Consider the following 15,181-nt stretch of genomic DNA (forward strand, 5'->3'; position numbering starts at 1 on the left):
TGCACACCTGCAGAATTTTGTTCTGGCTTCACGTTTTAAACAACGTATTGAAATGTAGCCTAAATTATGGATCTCTGAATCACAGGAAATGTGTATGTACTCTCAGGTGCTCACAGTGAAGGTTTTCTGGTACGTAACCTAATGCAGTTGGTAAACAGGTGCCAAGCTATTCAATCTTCTGCCCTTAAGATGAAGGCACCAGATTCCTCCGAGACACTGGCAGCTATCTACGGGTACTTAACCATCCACTATTCTACCTGAAGCTCAAGGCAGACGACTTCTTCGAAACACTGATACCTATTTACCAAACTATTTACTGTTCTACCTTGAAAACTGCTGCAACAGAGTCCTCCGAAACGTTGGCAGCTGTCTAATAATCTACTAATTCTCCTATCCTGAAGATGGAGGCAGCAGGTTCCTCAGAAACGTTGGTATTTTTCTGCCAAATTACACACTCTTCCACCCTAAAGATGGAGGAAGTTTGCTCCTCCAAAAATTGGTTCCCAATCACCAAATTACTCGCCATATTAAGAGGTAGAAATTGTTTTTCAGAACTAGACAGACGTTCCAGTTCAGAACTAGGCAGACGCTCCACTGCAGACCTAGGCATACGTTCCAGTTCAGAACTAGGCAGACGCTCCAGTTCAGAAGTAGGCAGATGCTCCAGTTCAGAACTAGGCAGACGCTCCACTGCAGACATAGGCAGACGCTCCACTTCAGAACTAAGCAGACGCTCCACTGCAGACCTAGGCAGACGCTCCACTGCAGACCTAGGCAGACGCTCCAGTTCAGAACTAACAGACGCTCCAGTTCAGAACTAACAGACGCTCCAGTTCAGAATAGGCAGACGCTCCACTGCAGAACTAGGCAGACGCTCCAGTTCAGAACTAGGGAGAAGCCTGAAGTCAGAAATACGCAGACACTGCAAACCGGCAGAAAAGCTCCGAGGGAATGACCAGCATATACGTGCATTAAATGAAAATTATTAACATGTAGAATTCGTTCCTCGACGCATCGCTATTGGGAGAGAGGTACGTCTTAAGGTACTGGCAATGGTTTCCTCGAAATGAAGCGCTCAGGAACTAAGCAAAGGACATGTGTCTGCATCTACCCCTCAATTCTATCCCTGGTCACAACCCATAATACTGCAACGTTGATACCTACCGTCGCCAACAATTTCGCGTTTTAGTCCAGTGTTCACCGAAACTGTCAGCGCCTTCTGGTGGAAGGATACGACATTTCTTCACAAAGACATGATCTCTTTACGAAATAAATTATTTCTCACATGAATATCATGTGACAACATTGTGGGTCCCGCACGTGTTCATACATTGGTTCAGTTATTGGCGTTCGAAATTGTAATTATTATTAAACTTTAAAAATAGACCAATTAAGTCAAAATTTATCGTTGTTATCTTAACCATCTTCACTAATAATGATTAAAGGAAATTCATTTCCAACAAAGCATGCTACTCTAATTAGTTCAATCTAAAATCAATGAAATACTGAACGTCTGTATTGAATTATTACCTGCACACTTCATAGACAGCAGGCGTACCGAAAAAAGACAATCCATGTGTGCATAGGAGGAGGAACTACATTGACTTTATTTAAGAACACTGTAAATCCCCCAGAATTTCAGTGCAGATGATGATAGCCGAGTATGCCGAAACATGTAAGTGCAGTGAGAAATTTTAAAAAAGGATTAAATTTTAAATCTTTTTATTATTGCATGGTGCAAGATAAACAACTAAAAATAAATTCCAATTACGTATTATTTTTTCCTTGGCACTACAGCCCCAGTGGGCCTAGGCCTACCTCCATGAACTTCTACGTTCACTTAGGTTTTTCTAGATCTTACACATTCGGTAGGACTCCTTGGGCTGGTGATCAGCTCGTCGCAAGGCCTCTACCTGTATACAAACACAGAAAAACGCACACACACAAACTAAACATTCATGCCCTGAGTGGGATTCGAACCCACGATCCCGGTTTCCAAGCAAGCGAAGACAGTACATGCCCCAATTACGTATTACGTGACTAAAATCGATTGTTACACAACCTAACGGCAATCCAGTCAAATTTTCCTTTCGGCAGAGGAACTGCGTTTTCAAACGGCCTATAGCAAATTCTCGGTGTCCCTGATTATCATTTCACTGTCGGAGTCCATTACAGGCAACACAAAATACCACTCTACGAAAATGAAGGAATATAATCCATTTATTCCGGTTCAGTAACTTTCTAAAATCCTCTAAAAGAGATTCTTGCTATGGAAACTGCACCGCGTCCAGCCTTTCCTTTGTAGAATGCCACGGCTGAAGACAAATGATCACACAGCCCTTTACTTGGTGATAAACGGTAAATCACAATGCAGTAGGGGAACAACTGAATAAGAGAGACTTTAATTAGGTGTGACACACTGACATAGGAGCCCTGCCATACATAACATTTCTTTCTCCTTAAGACCCACGTCCCTGTCTACATTTCCATCTGTCTCTACTTTTCGTTTCTTTTTGTCCTGTCTTTTCTGTGGCCAGGTTCGTCCTTGCTAGGATAACTGAGATGAAATACTCGGTATGAGAAGTGACTCCACACAACATGCCTGAGGTAGAGCACATTCAGGTCTACAGGACAACATCCCTCTTGCATCAGCGATAATGAAAATCTGTACCTAAAGTCTCTATGGGCCGGTCACGGTAGCCAAGCGGTCTAAGGCATGTACTGTCTTCGCTCGCTTGAAAACCGGGATCGTGGGTTCGAATCCCACTCAGGGCATGGATGTTTAGTTTGTGTGAGCGTGCGTTTTTCTGTGTTTGTATACAGGTAGAGGCCTTGCGACGAGCTGATCACCCGCCCAAGGAGTCCTACCGAATGTGTAAGATCTAGAAAAACCGAAGTGAACGGAGAAGTTCATGGAGGTAGGCCTAGGCCCACTGGGGCTGTAGTGCCAAGGAAAAAGAAAGTTTCTACGGTTAAATGAGCACCACGCCATGAAGACGTATGGGGTAGAAGCATTCTTAGGGTATGAATTAGGTAGACAACTTTACCTCCAGCTACAGAATCAACAATTGCATTCGAGGGGTACTGGGATCAAACCCCGGCCATGACAGACTATTCCCACTGAAGTTCTTGGTAAATTTCTTCACTCCCTTCAGGCAGATGCTAGGATAGTACTTCAAATTATGTCACAGAGGCTTCCGTCCACCTTCTTTCCAATTCATTAACATCGAGTCATAAGATGTCACGGGGTTATTCGTAACGGACTTGATTCCTCTACGTGGTGCAGACTGGCTCTGAGGTCCATCCAACAGGTACCGGGAGCTCTTTCCTTGGGGACAAGGTGACCGGGGCGTGAAGCTGGCCACTCACCTCCAACTAGTGCCGAGGTCAAGAAAATGTGGATCTATACATCCCCCATACGCCTTGATGGCGTAGTGCTTAATTAGTTAAGCACAGGGACAGCTTTACCTTTACCTTTGCTTAATTCATTAATAAATTAAACACTACGCCATGAAGACGTATGGTGGAGTGGATATACAGACCGACGTTTTCTTGACCTCGGCACTAGATTGAGGTATATGGTCAACTTCATGCCCCGGCCGCTTTACTGCCGGGGAAAGCGCGCCCCGTTTCCAGTGGACAGAAGTTTGGGTGGGCCCCAGAAACGGGCTGGAAACTGTGAAAGATACAAAGAAAAACTCTTGCCGGGAATTGAACCCCGGTCGTCCAGACCGTAGCCCATCGCTATACTAACTTCCCGCAGCTATATATTTTGCAGTTTCACGCTATCATTAAAACCGCAAACAATCATTTATGGAAACACTGTGTAGGTGGTGTTCCTTATGTCATCATTAAGTAAACTGCTGTTAAAGTACCACGGATTTCGGTCCACTGCAAGAAATGCCATCTCATGAACCGTGATAGTGTGACTCACGTTGCTGGCAGTCAACGAGAGACAATTGCTCCATCGTTACTTGCGCAGCGAGGAGCCGGGACAGCGCAGTCGATATAACGACTCCTGGACGGCCAAGGGATCAGAGTTCGAGTCCCAGTAGGGTCAATTATTTTCTCTTCTCCACGTCGTCCAGACCGGCTCTGGGGTCCGCCAAGCCTTCTATCAAACGGGTACCGAGGGCTATTTACCCGGGGGTAAATCGGCCGAGGCGTGATGCTGACCGCTCACCTGGAACTAGTGCCGAGGTCAAGAAAACGTGCATCTATACATCCACTATCCCATACGTCTTCATGGCATACTGCTTAATTAGTTAAGCACAGGGAAAATTTTATTTTTACTTTTACCTGCGCAGTGTGTACGGGGTTTTCCTGTCGCTGCGAACAACGTATGGATGCGCCTTTCATTCCCCCCATGCGCCCAGACCGTGTCTCTGCTACACAATATGCGTGATTGCTGCAGAGCTGGCTGGAAGGAATGTGGACCGACAGACCCTAGATGAGCGGGGCAAAGTGTGGGGGATCCAAAAGGGTGCGGAGAGGAAGCACACCTGTGGGCCAGACTCGTATAAACACAAACTTTCATATGTTACGTACTTAACTCGCTTCACACGCCCCCCCACCCAAACGGAAGCCCTCTGATTGCCCGTGCTTAATTCACCACCTCACCATGATAGCTGAGTAGGCACAACGACGGTCTACGTTGTGGACGACCGAGAAATCGGTGTTCGATTCTCGGCAGAGACAACAGATTTTTCTCATCTCCACAGCGTCCAAAACGATTCTGGGCCCAACCATCCTCATATTCTATCAAAACCAGAAGCTCTATTTCCGGGGGTCAAGCGGCCGGGACGTGCATCTCACAACTCACCTCCCTCTAATATCAAGGTTCCGAATGCATAGAGTTATATTTCCAATCCTCCAATACCTCTTCATGACGTAATGGTTAATTAGTTAAGGACGAGGACAAATTTACCTCACATTAGCAAGAAGAGCAGTGGAGGTACAGCTCCATGTATTCTTAATTTGGCAATTCACCACCTGGTCGCTTTACCACTGGAGTAGGAGCCCACATTAACTATTACATACGAGTCAGAGTGTGTCCCCGAGCTCGTCTGGACTCTGTCATGCATTCCATAGCATGGGCATTATACTGAGCTACGCCGTGTCCCAAGACATGTCCCTGACCTGCATGAAACCGATGCACAAAGAGAAGACCGTGGCCATCCACTCACCCTCCTGCCAGCCTCGTTATTGTGCAGGTTCATAAGGCTTCTGCCCTGATCCTTGGACCCTCGACGGTAATTCTTCTCCCTCTCCCGAACGTCAACAAATCCTTGAGTGAATCTGCAACACACAATGCACCATTTCCTTTAAAGCCCTTCACAAGAACTACTAAAGGATCTGAGAGCGTGTGAGAAAAACTAGAGTGAAGGAAAGAAGAGGAAAAAATAAGGTACAGATAAAGTTGTTCCTGTGCTAAACTCATTAATAACTACGCCATCGGTATGGTCAGTAGATCAGTAGTGCAGTAGTACGTAAAGATGCACTCAGACGAGCAACAGGCCATGACCTCACACGAGTTGCAAAGTGCATCGAAAATGTATTGTACTGGGTAAACTGTACCAACTTTGTCACTTGAACAGTACGTAATATAGCTTTCTTATCAACAGTTTTGGAACTGTACAGTTAAAAATACCGTTTAAAATAGGACCAATGTACATATACACTTTTTTGCTTAAAATGACCGACACTATGACCTCCTGGTACACTCTGTATAAAGGAGACGGTTTAAGATTGGTCATTTGTTTTATTCATGAGAGATGAGCTTCGACTTTCAGTCGTGACAGCAGAGCTTCACCTGAGAGACAGTATGACCAGGTAAGTAGCGTGTGTGTGATCTTTATTATATGAGGTCATTTAATTTTTCTTTTGACCTAATCCTTCCAGCCGCGCTATGGCCCTGGGGTCGACTCAGCCTATAACAGAAATGACTACAAGTAATCTTCCTGGGGCGTAAAGAGCGGCCCGTGCGTAAGGCTTACGGACTTAACGCAAAGTGTGAGCCGATTTTCTAGAGAAGATGTGGGAACCTCGACGTCTCACAACCTCATGGGCCTCCACGGCCTGTTACAGAGATAGCTTTACAATTATTTTGCCTCAGAAAGTACCAAAAATATCATGAGTGACCTATTAAAATTAAAAAGAAAAGTCCTCACAACGCCAAGACAAGTAATCCACATACCAATCCTTAAAGGATCCTTAATGAGATCCAGTGCGCTTTCGGCTTACACCGGTCAACAGCAAAAAACACGACTCTACACCTTAGCCGCGCCATGCTATTGGAAACATCACTGACAGGCATACATGTATTTCATTAGCACAAACCGAAGCGATGGGTTGTGATGAGGGAACGTCATGAAGATAAATGACGAATCTGGGATTGAAGTGGAGCGAAATGGGGGTCCTTAGAAGCTGCTTATGCACAGAATCATCTTGCCACTTCTAATAAGGGTTGTAACGGGCAATAACGCCCCCTCATCCATTATGTGGGTTGCAATAACATCTCGTTTACAGATTATTGTAGAGTTTGTGTCCGCAACTGGCTCAGTAACGGCTACTGGGCAACAGTGACGGGCTGGCTACCGACATATTGCTGAAGAGTTCAGGTTACTTTGGTGGAACCGTCGTGTCCCGTCACTGAGGACCTAAAAACGTAAAGCTATCCCTGTAACAGGCCGTTGAGGCGCATAGGGGTGTGAGACGTCGAGGCTCCCACATTTTCTAGACAATCGGCTGACAGATGGCAGCAAGGTTGTCATTCTTACGCACCGGCAGCGCTTACCCCCAGGAAGATTCCTGGTACTCATTTCTGTTAGAGGCTGAGTCGACACCAGGGCCACAGTGCGGCTGGAAGGATTAGGTCAATTGAAAAATCAAATCACCGCATCAGGACCTTCCGGCTTGTAGCACAGTGCGCCTTTACTGAGGACGTACTTGGTACAAACTTGGTCCGAGTTAGGGACTCTCTTAAGTGAGGTTCACTCCCAGCAACTGGCCGTTACTTACTTCAAACTGCTAACAATTCAAACCCATCCTCCTGATTCAGACTCTAATGCAGGTTGTGTCACCGTGTCTCCTTGCAGGATGACACGCACCATCAGGACATATTGCATCCGTCGGTATCCGCCTACAAGATCTCAAAATCTTGGCTGTGGAATCTTCAGAAATTCCAACGCTATAATGTTCTGAGTGAAACAGTGTTGTGCAATAACCTGCAATTCACTACAACTGATTAGCTTACGGATTGGATGACCGGAGAACCGGGGATCGTCTATAAGCAGGGATAGATAACTGTCTTCTCCACACCGTTCAGACATGGTGCAAACTCAGCCTCCTGTTGGTGGGTATCGGGGGCTCTTCCCGCAGCAGTAAGCAGCGGCGGGGGGGGGGCTGACCACTCATCTCAACCTAAGGTCGAGGTTAAGAATGTATGAAGTTACGCTTCCACACCCTCACGTTTTCGTGGATTTGTACTTAATTTATCAGTCAGCAACTATTACAGAGAAACAAAATTTATTTAAAAGCTGCTCACTGACTCACTCACTCACGCAGCTGAGCCCTTCTTGAGAAGCTGCCAGTTGTGCAGCTACTCAAGAACTTCCCAGCATTTTATGGAACACGACGGCTCATTACCATGTTCACAAGAGCCCTTCATTGGTCCCTATTGTAACCCAGATCGATTCAGTTCATACCATCTCATCTATCTAAGATCCCTTTTAATATTGACCACCAACCTACGTCTTGGTCTTCCTAGTGGTCTCTTTCCTTCTAGTTTTTCTACCACCACTATCCTATATGAATTTCTCCTGGCCCCCGTTCGTACCAAATGTCCCGCCCGTCTCAACCTCCTTGATTTCATCATTCTGATTATACTTGGTGAAGAGTATAAGTTATGAAGTTCCTCATTATGCANATTTTACCCTACACAGTTCTCATCAGTAGTCAACATGACTAGAGGCTGGCTGTGGGCTGGATAAGCAGTGTTCCATTGCCGAGAGAAGAATGGAGATTTCCCTTAACCTGATCCCCTCTGGAGCCCACTCGTCCTCCTATCCACTATGTCTGGTGGGGGGGGGTTCCCAAAGGCAGAGCGGCCGGAGTTTGAAACGGACCGTTCATCTCCATCTATGGCCTAAGTTAAGAATACGTGGAGCTGTAACTCCACTTCTCCCTACGTCTTTACGACGTGTACGGGGATAACATTTCCTTTTCCTCAACACGGTTGGTAGTGACAATATTAAGCTATAAGCCGAGATATCAGAATGAAGTCAGCACTTTATCAGCTTGCCTGTCAGCAACATACTGGCGCTAAGTGTCACAGCTCGATGAACAGTAAATGTTGCTTTCCTGTATTTTAAAGGAGACGACTGTTAAGGAACTTGTTGCCAATTTAGCTACGAACTTCCCAGCTTATAACACACACACACACACACACACACACATATATATATATATATATATGCTGCATGCTGTCTGCACGCCACTGATTGCGAACATGTGCTAACGTTATGTGTGTGTGTGTGTGTGTGTGTGTGTGTGGAGAGGGGAGTCCCCCAGGCATTACCCATTACCGCGACATGTTGCGGATGCATCATCTGTCTTCTTGCTATTTCTTTGCGAAATTATGGGGTGCTTCTTCGCCACTTAAGAGACAATGGCGGGGAGACAGTACGAGTATGAGAACCGGCGTGAAGCAGATTGCTGTAGCTACGTACAAACGAAGCTGCGAAGGGAACGCGGTCTGACATCAGGGCTGTCACTCGGAGATCAATTTGTTAGTCTGCATACAACTTGACCGCAAGGAGAGACATTCGTATGACCAATGAGCATCTGAAGTTCTAACCATCTGAAGCATGGAATTCACCTTAATAACATTTAATAATCACTCTCGCTCACTCATGGAGCTGAGCCCTTCTTGAGATGCCGCCAGTTATGTAGCTACTCAAGAACTTCCCAGCATTTTAGGGTACGTCACATATTGATCAGGCAACCTTGTGGAATGAATGTCCCGTGAGTTCAACGGGAGTTCGGTATGGCGAGTTAGATTCTTATCTTATATTTGAAACAGAATCTAGTAACTTTCAAATGGTGACATAACTACATGAGACAGTGAAAGGTCTGATGAAGATGCAATTTCAGTGATGTTTTAGACAGGTAAAAAAGGGTAAAGCTATCGCTGTAACAGACCGTGGAGGCTCATAGGGTTGTGAGAGGTCGAGGCCCAATATTTTCTAGATAATCGGCTCACAGACGGCGCTGAGGTTGTCAGCCTTACGCGCCGGCCGCCCTTTACCCCCCAAGAAGTTTCCCAGTATCCCACTAATAACAAGGACTAGTTCAAGGAAGTGTACAGGTTACGGGAGCCACTTACTTGTATCCGTACTCCAGGTTGTCTCCACATCCTCCCCAGATCCAATCCCGATGCAGGTCCCGAGGACGCCCTGTGCGGGAACAGCCACAGGAACTGAGCTGTCCGTCCCGACACGCCCGTGATATGGCGTGCACGACGCCCGCAGCACCGATGGCGTGAGCAAAGGCTGCCTCCCGACTGGCTGGAAAACAGACGTGACAACACTTCACGCTGTTATTGACGTCTCATTAATTAAGGGAACGGGGGGCTAACTGACCAATCAACTAATCGAACCGCTTATTATGCGGATGTCTACTAAGTAACATTTCAAACGAGAACAACGAGCCGCTGTTAACCTAAAACGGTGTTTCTCAACCTTTGTGAGACCGCGACCGGTTCAGAAACAGTGCCCTAAAATATAAGCGCTTTCCTTTCAGTATCACAACGTACACTGCATGAAACTTTAAAGAATGGCTGACACTCCGGTTAGAAAATCACAGTATACTAAAATAATGTAAGAAGGTCAAGTTGTTTCTGTGCTTAATTAATTATACAATGCGTCACGACAACGTAAAACGGAGTGGAGGTATAGCTCCACCATTCTTGATCTCGACACTAGATGGAGCTGAGTTGTCATCTTCCAAACCCTGGCCGCCTTACCCACGGGAAAACCCACCTCTGTACCGATTGGACAGGGGACTGGGTGGGTCCCAGACCCCGTCTGGGCGCCATGGAGAAGATAAAAATCGCTTGCGCCTACTGGGATTCTAAATCCGGATGTCCAGACATCGGTTCATCACTACACGGAGTGAGGTGTCATGGCTCTGTTGAAATTCAGTAGGAACTTTGGGAACAAACGTTCAAAGATCATCTAGAAATCCTCTCTACTGAAATATTGATGTACCACTCCTACGGCCATTGTTACAATACACGATAAGCGCAGAAGTATGCAGTAAATGTAACATTGCGGCGTGTATAGCCGTCGCTAGGCAATGACCACGAGATGGGCAGATGTACCAGACAAGTTTCTGGGCAATGGCTTGGTGAACACGTTCCAATTGCTATGCAATGACCACGAGATGGGCAGATATACCAGACAAGTTTCTGGGCAACGGCTCGGTGAACACGTTCCCGTTGCTAGGCAGCAGAGTGTTAATAATGCAACAGTTGCACTTCAAAAGTGGAGGAGATGTGTTTTCTAAGTAGTCGTTGCCGAGAGGTTATAAGCGATACAAAGTTAGACAGTTAAGTTCAGTTGATGGATACTTGCCGGACAGTAACGACGTCAGCACAGAAGTTGAAGAATGTCCATTGTAAAGATCCGTTACCAGGAAACGACTAATGAAAGCAGACTGAGAACACTTAGCGTGAGGTTTAGTGATTTGTGAAGTGTGAGGATTAGCGATAGTGCTATAATTCCTTGTAGTTCCGAGTCGTGTGTACGAGTGGTCAACAAATCCGTTCACCAAACCAAACCCCGTCTACAGTCAGGCATGCGCGTGACAATATCTTTATGTATGTTCTATTGGGCTCATTGTAAGAGACAGATAGAAATCGGAGAAGAGAGAGATTTCTATTTTAGCAGGGTGAGGGAGAGGAAGAGGGGTATAAAGTATAGCAGAAGAACAGGTGAAAGTGAGAAATACTGGGAGATGTGGACGACACTTTACTTCGGATGGGGGGGGGGGAACTGTTTTGTTTGAAGGTTCCCAGGTCTCGGCCTATCGTCCTTCTGGTAAGGGGAGACGCTACATAAATTTTTATTGCTTTGTGTATACTGGGAACTGTGTCATACCTTCAAAGAAACATGTTGTATTTCTGTTACAAAGATGGATCTGTTAGAAACTGTTCGTTATAAAGCTGAATAAACTCCACATATAAACTCTGTGGCCGAAATTAAGTACAGTACGTGAGGCCAAGCGGTACACACAGTTACCACTGCCCACAGGCAGATTCGTATCTCAGTAATACAGAACTGTCGAAATACTTGAATCGGGAGTTCTATTACAGAACGAGGAACGCAGCCGTACCCATGCGTTGCCTTGTGATTGCTGATCCTCCATTGTGGGAACCACACCACACGTTTCGAAAATACTGTACCCTTCTCCCAAGCTATTACAGAGTAGACAAAGGCCTGAACTAGACTTCAGGGCCGGTAAGGGAACGTGTAAACAGGCATGACTATGTGATCTACATTTAAACAAACCGTGTGGTAACTGAACAAAAGACCATCATTAGTCACGAACCTGTGCCCGTTGTATGTAAGATGTGAGGTTCTCACAACGGTGGTTATTAGGAGTACTACCTTCTGAGATATAACGCGCCGTGTAGTCCTTTGAAAGTCAACCGACGTTTCGGAGGAACATATCACCTCCATAAAATAAGCGGAGCAAGATACTGGCGATGGTCTTCCGAAATGTCAATTGACTTTCAACGGACTACAAGATGTTATATCCCAAAAGATAGTATTCTTCATTTCTGTCTAATTCCAAGATCCAGTTTAATATTATCCTCTAGTCCTGGTACAGTTTAGCCAAATATCCATTCTTGAACAGTTTTTCTCAACACAACGTCCATCCTACCAGCAGCAGGAACGCGCAAACTGGCTTGCCGTTAAAGGCGCGTGTATTCTTGGAATAAAAGATTTGAATCCTATTGTGAGAGTGTATGCAAGTCCGACTTATTCTGTGCAATGTGACATCCGCAGTTCCGTAATGGCCCTAATCAGATGTCAAAACCATAGGCAAACATTGCTGTAGAATTTATTTCGAATAGGAACGGTTCTGAGAGCCTAAACAGTATTCGCCGAAAAAGACTGACGTTCTAACGGTACCAAATTAGCTGTACAAATCAGTAAGTTCCCTTTTATGGAATTCACTCCACTGCCCGCTTAATAATTTGCTTCTGCTTTGTCCAAATATTGTCTTATGTAGTTTACTTCCGGAGTGGAGAGAGAGCCAGCCCTGTAATAACTTTTGCTTCTGATTTTCTCGCGGCCTTCTTCCTTCTGAAACCCTAATGGGATGTCAACAAATATATGCTAATATGTAGTTTCTAAAGCGTTCTGACGATGGGGTATATAACACTTGAAATTACTGGGTTTTTGGATTCTTTCCATAGCCCGGTATTCTAGAGACTAGAAAACACGACGTTTCGGAAACTGGATCTGTTTCCGTTCTCAGGTGAGGGGGGAAGACACCTACTCAGTTGGGTCCCTTAGAAAGAGCTAACCTCGATCACTGGCCCAGATCTGGAAACCGATGCAGTTTCCGAAACGTCGTGTTTTCTAGTCTCTAAAATACCGAACGATGGATGAAGCCCCAAAACCCAGTAATTCTGAATCTGGTAATATATTTACCTGGATGCAGTGCACGGACAGTTTGTCCTTTGAGGTACCATTTGAGCGAAATCTACGACAGGACAGATATCAGGACACAGAGGATTCCTAACGACACGGTAAGATATACAAAAGTAACAAATTTGTTTCTCAAAAGAAGGAAATCTTGAAGTTTTCTCCATTAGGTGAGAGTCAAGCAGGAGATGGGCGGGGCATGTGTCAAGCATTGGGGAGAAGAATAATTCATATACGATTCTGGTGGGAAAGCCAGAAGGAAAGAGACCATTAAGATAATCCAGACGTAGATGGGAGGACAATATTAAAATAGTCTTACAGACGTAGGATCGGGTGATGCGGACTGGATTCATCTGGCTCAGGATAGGGACCAGTGGAGGGCTCTTGTGAACACGGTAATGAACCTTCGGGTTCCATAAAATGTTGTGAAATTTATTTATATTATGAGAGCTTGGCGACTTCTTAAGAAGAACACTGCTCCACGGAGTTAGTTGTGGAGTCAGTTGGTTGGTTGGTTGGTTAGTTGGTTAGTTAGTTAGTTATTGCGTGAGAGCTTACATACTGTCACGATGCCAAACATTGCTGCTGTCTATTGGCAGAGCGTGTCGAGACTCAAAGTAAGAAAAACGGCGGCCCTTGGGCAACTAGGAAAGAACAGGATGAAAAATCTTGTGGTAGCATGGAAGCAGATTTATCTTAACTTGCTAAATATCATTTCTTTTTTTCAGAAGGAACAATTTTAGATATTCATGATGCGATATATTTTTATCACTATTTCATTATGTGCTCACTTAAAAAGCTGAGCTTGCAATCCACTATTTTGACCATTTAAAGCTATTTGGTTACTATATGTACCACCTGCCTTAACATACAAAAAATCTGCTTTCTGCCCACAGAGGTTAGGCGTATTTGTGTGTTTCGTATGGTTCCCACAATAATCGACGACTGTTTCCCTAAATATTGCATAGCATCCATGGGTTTATCTCTGTAACGGAGAAGTAATGTGTTTCCTGTGAGGTACGAGCTGATTTATCACCTATATTATTATATTATTTTTAAGAAATTTACCCTTTAAAGGGTTAATGACAAAAAGAAATTCAGCCTTTACAGCTTTAATGAGAAATGCACTAATCTCATTTTGAACATTTTGTTTACCCAATTATATCTCACGAAAGTTCACTCTGAACCACACAGGATGTATTGAATTTTATGTGGCCTTATATCGATGTAACCTCTTAATATTAAGCTACATTTACATCACTTTCCATCTTCATATCTGTGTTTTTAAATTTCTTCTTTCTAGCGTTCCTGTAACTGTATCTGCCTAAGTAGCATCTTGCAACTTAATTCACTTACATGAAAATTATAACTACTCTTCTCCAAGTATAATTAGAATGATCAAGTCAAGGAGGATGAGGTGGGCAGGTCATGTAGCACGAATGGGGGAGACGAGGAATGCGTATAGGATATTGGTCGGAAAGCCAGAAGGAAAGAGACCACAGGGAAGACCAAGGCGTAGGTGGGTGGACAATATTAGAATGGATCTTAGAGAGACAGGATGGGATGGTATGGATTGAATAAATCTGGCTCAGGATAGGGACCAGTGGAGGGCTCGTGTGAACACGGTAATGTACCTTCGGGTTCCATAAAATGCTGCGAAATTCTTGAGTAGCTGCAGAATTGGCGGCTCCTCCAGAAGGGCTCAGCTCCATGAGTAACTAAGTAAGTAAGTAAGTAATCATTCATCTTTGCAAGTAACTAGTCTCATGCCTGGCTGTCAGATTCAGAGCTGCTTTACGACTGGCGATTTACCGCCAATCATTTCGTCTTGGCGACAAGCCCCTTAAGACTCACGACCAGTAATTTTATTTTTCAACTGAACACTTGCGGTGATAGTCCTTATGTAACATCCTCTCTGACGAGAGGACGGGTCTGTCGTTTTCAATTGCTGCTGGCCCTCGCCAGAGCAGTCATTCTCAGGTCCGGCTCTCGCGGGACTCGTGACCACATTTTACTGTCTCACATTTGAGACTCCCCCAACCTGGAGGGCCAGGTCCCCGTATTCATATCCTCCAGGAACAGGGCAGCCCAGTTATACCCCCAGGCACTGTGTTCCCTTTTCCTATCCCCCACGAACAGGGCAGCCCAGTTATACCCCCAGGCACTGTGTTCCCTTTTCCTATCCCCCACGAACAGGGCAGCCCAGTTATACCCCCAGGCACTGTGTTCCCTTTTCCTATCCCCCACGAACAGGGCAGCCCAGTTATACCCCCAGGCACTGTGTTCCCTTTTCGTTGCACCCTACGACTCGGAGAGATACGGTGGAGGTATTCGACCCCGCCTCCACACGGGATTACTTGGCTGTATATTAATATAATATTTACATATTCTAACTCCAATATAACCTATCCACGTCAACTCGTTTCCATTCAAAGTCTTCTGTTTATCTTGCTGCAATAACGATT

General features: G+C 45.2%; 1 protein-coding gene across 7 annotated transcripts in view; it reads right to left on the minus strand.

Annotated features, from left to right (window-relative positions):
- LOC111866769 (protein Wnt-5b) overlaps positions 1–15,181 on the minus strand; it is a 440,161-nt gene that overhangs the window by 36,374 nt on the left and 388,606 nt on the right. For all 7 annotated transcript variants that reach the window (XM_033752396.1, XM_033752395.1, XM_033752393.1 and 4 more), the window contains 2 exons: positions 9,386–9,566; positions 5,187–5,298 (listed from right to left, as the gene is read on the minus strand). In XM_033752396.1, coding sequence (XP_033608287.1) covers positions 5,187–5,298; positions 9,386–9,566 — 293 coding nt within the window. The remainder of the gene's footprint in view (positions 1–5,186; positions 5,299–9,385; positions 9,567–15,181) is intronic.

The sequence above is a fragment of the Cryptotermes secundus genome, unplaced genomic scaffold (assembly GCF_002891405.2).
Source record: "Cryptotermes secundus unplaced genomic scaffold, Csec_1.0 scaffold367, whole genome shotgun sequence".
Taxonomy (NCBI): Eukaryota; Metazoa; Arthropoda; class Insecta; order Blattodea; family Kalotermitidae; genus Cryptotermes; species Cryptotermes secundus.